At 41.1% G+C, this 2,451-nt stretch overlaps 1 protein-coding gene across 1 annotated transcript; it reads right to left on the bottom strand.

The window, feature by feature from the left end:
• Positions 1-258: 258 nt before the first annotated feature.
• On the bottom strand, positions 259-1,270 carry LOC147627986 (uncharacterized). The gene has a single exon (XM_086815189.1). It carries the CDS (start codon positions 1,158-1,160, stop codon positions 657-659), a length of 504 nt encoding a protein of 167 aa, XP_086671315.1. The 5' UTR covers positions 1,161-1,270; the 3' UTR covers positions 259-656.
• Positions 1,271-2,451: the final 1,181 nt, after the last annotated feature.

The raw sequence follows: 2,451 nt of genomic DNA, 5'->3' as shown, positions 1-2,451 counted from the left end.
TGACTAGGTGACTTGGCACTCTAGCATCACTCATTTTTCAACACATTGCACAAGCATTTTTTAAATCAATTTTACAAACTCATTCAAAGTAATTTTGAAAGAAAGTTGTGATTTCTACATAATGTCTTGAATTCAAACCACATATACTTGTTAATTTTGGAGTATTAACCAATAAGGCAATGTAACATGGCAATGTAGCATTGTCATGTAGTATGCGAAACTCTACATTTCTCATAATGATGTATATTCAGCTTGAAAAGGCAATTCATGTATTACATATATAGGGTAGGCTACGATGCTACATGATATCCATGTATAGGGAAGGGTTGTAGTGGGTGGTGGCAAGGCATCTCCAAAAATAAGCAAAGAGCTATTCACGCTAAATTTCTTTTTCTAAAAAAAAAAGGCTTGAAAGGAGAAAGTACACATGTTATCACCCACACACACAAGTGCCCATGGCTAGTATAAAGGAGATTCAAACGAGATTTGAACCCACAACCTGAGATTTGAACCCACAACCTGAGGACTCTCGAACTCCATAACCCCCGCGATTGGCATATTCACTCTAAAATCTCCCTTCGTGTTCTTGTAATAACTGATGCCATGCTTACCTCAAAGATAGGCGATAGTAGGCTAACATCAATACGATGCTGTCCTCAACGTTTGGCTGGCATCAAGTGGTGAAGAGAGTGTGAAGGGGTAGAGACCCCCGCCCGGGGTGATCTCCAAGGAAGCTCTGGGACAAGGTTGCCATGTTCATCATACAAGATCAGACCAGAGAAAGCAGGGGGCTCGCACCTCTCTCCCATGAGAATGGTGCGCTGCCACACGGGCGAGTCTAGTGCTGATCTCTCCTCGACTTCAGTATGATCATGAGCAGCACCACCTTCTTCATCCTCACTATCATACCGCCCATGTTGTTTCTTCATGCTCTTGGTACTCAGATTCATGCACTTCGTGTTGCCACCGCCAGATAATTTTGTTGGGCTGTCGTCTCCATCGGTAGAGGCTTTACTTTGCACTCGATCGTGGAATGCACACAGGCCAATCATGGCACAAATCCCAACCAGAACACCCACCAATGCTGCAGGCAACCCATGGCTCGCAGCACTACTGATCAGGCTGCTGCTGCGAGCGATGGCTGCAGCCCATCGTGCCATGGCGACGCTATTAAGGGAGTTTGCTGAGATGATACTACGATATATGAAGGAATGAATACATGTGGGCTATTAACAGTACAGAGGTTGGTAGATTTTGAACAACGGGAAGTGTTGTTCTCATGAGCTACAAGTCAGACAGGTAGAAGAGATGCAGGTAAAGAGCGTGCGTGCGTGCGTGCGTGTGTGGGTGGGGGGGTTTGGGTGGTGAGTATTAGGTCTCCTTGGAGCTTTGACAACCAAGGCACAACAAATGCGCACCTCTGATGTCAAAAGCCAAAGCTTATTGTCCTTGTTTATGGTGCGTTTAGGCTAACCCTATCGTTAATAAAAGCGAAAAAAAAAAAGCATTCCTTACATCCCAACTACATGCACAATTTGCACTCCCACCAATCTCTCTCTCTCTCTCTCTCTCTCTCTCCCCAACCAATACCAAACCCCAAGATCATCATCCCAATGAGGTTCTTGATGATCTCCACTTTGTCCAAATTAACACATTTCAAAGTTCTAACACTAGATTAAATGACTTTCTTTCTTTACTAAAACTTATGCCAACTCTCTAATGAGCACCTTTCCAAACTAGTAAAATCTTTATGTATCTTAATGAGACTGTTGTCCCCATGGGTTTACACTTTCCTTTGTAATGCAATTGTGCTCTTTTCGATACAGCCTCCGTCAAGCAAAACTTTGTATTTCTTTTTCCTTTAAAACCTTAAACTTTCACCAAAGTCCACCCACTTTTCAAAGTAGCCCATACTTCCTTGTAAGATCTTATTAAAAGACTTGCCTGAACTACGTGAGAAAGCAACCCATGGCCCTAATCCCAATATGCCTACACAAGAATCCATATCTTGAATATCAAAGTTCTCATCTCGATCATGCTCTTGATGGGACTGCATACATTTTCATGCAACATTGCATGACAAAAGTTATATAATCAAAATTTATTCATGGCATAAGTGATGCTCTTGAAACTCTCAAAATTTGATAGGACGGTCACAAACCAAGCTTGTTACTTGTAGTGGGTACAATTGCAACATGTTCAATGCTTGTTTTTTCATATCCTTTCAATGATGGATAATAATGTAAGTGAACTGTTCAAAATGCACAATCAACATAAATTTTTAAATGCTCATAACTACTAGATACAAATGAATTATCTATCATAACAAATAGTGAGTAAACTCAAGTTTCTCACATAAGGTACTTGCATAAGTGTCCTTGGCCATGGAAAGCAAGAGAGGTGAAACTATTAAAATTTATAGTTGACATTTAGCATTTGTTTATAAAGAAG

The sequence above is a fragment of the Cibotium barometz genome, chromosome 20 (genome assembly GCF_041138505.1).
Source record: "Cibotium barometz isolate CiBa-2024 chromosome 20, ASM4113850v1, whole genome shotgun sequence".
NCBI classification, from domain to species: domain Eukaryota; kingdom Viridiplantae; phylum Streptophyta; class Polypodiopsida; order Cyatheales; family Cibotiaceae; genus Cibotium; species Cibotium barometz.
This window is presented reverse-complemented; position numbering and strand designations above follow the sequence as displayed.

Excerpts from the sequence above, each read along its gene's own strand:
- LOC147627986 (XM_086815189.1), bottom strand. The coding sequence starts at position 1,160 with ATGGCACGATGGGCTGCAGCCATCGCTCGCAGCAGCAGCCTGATCAGT.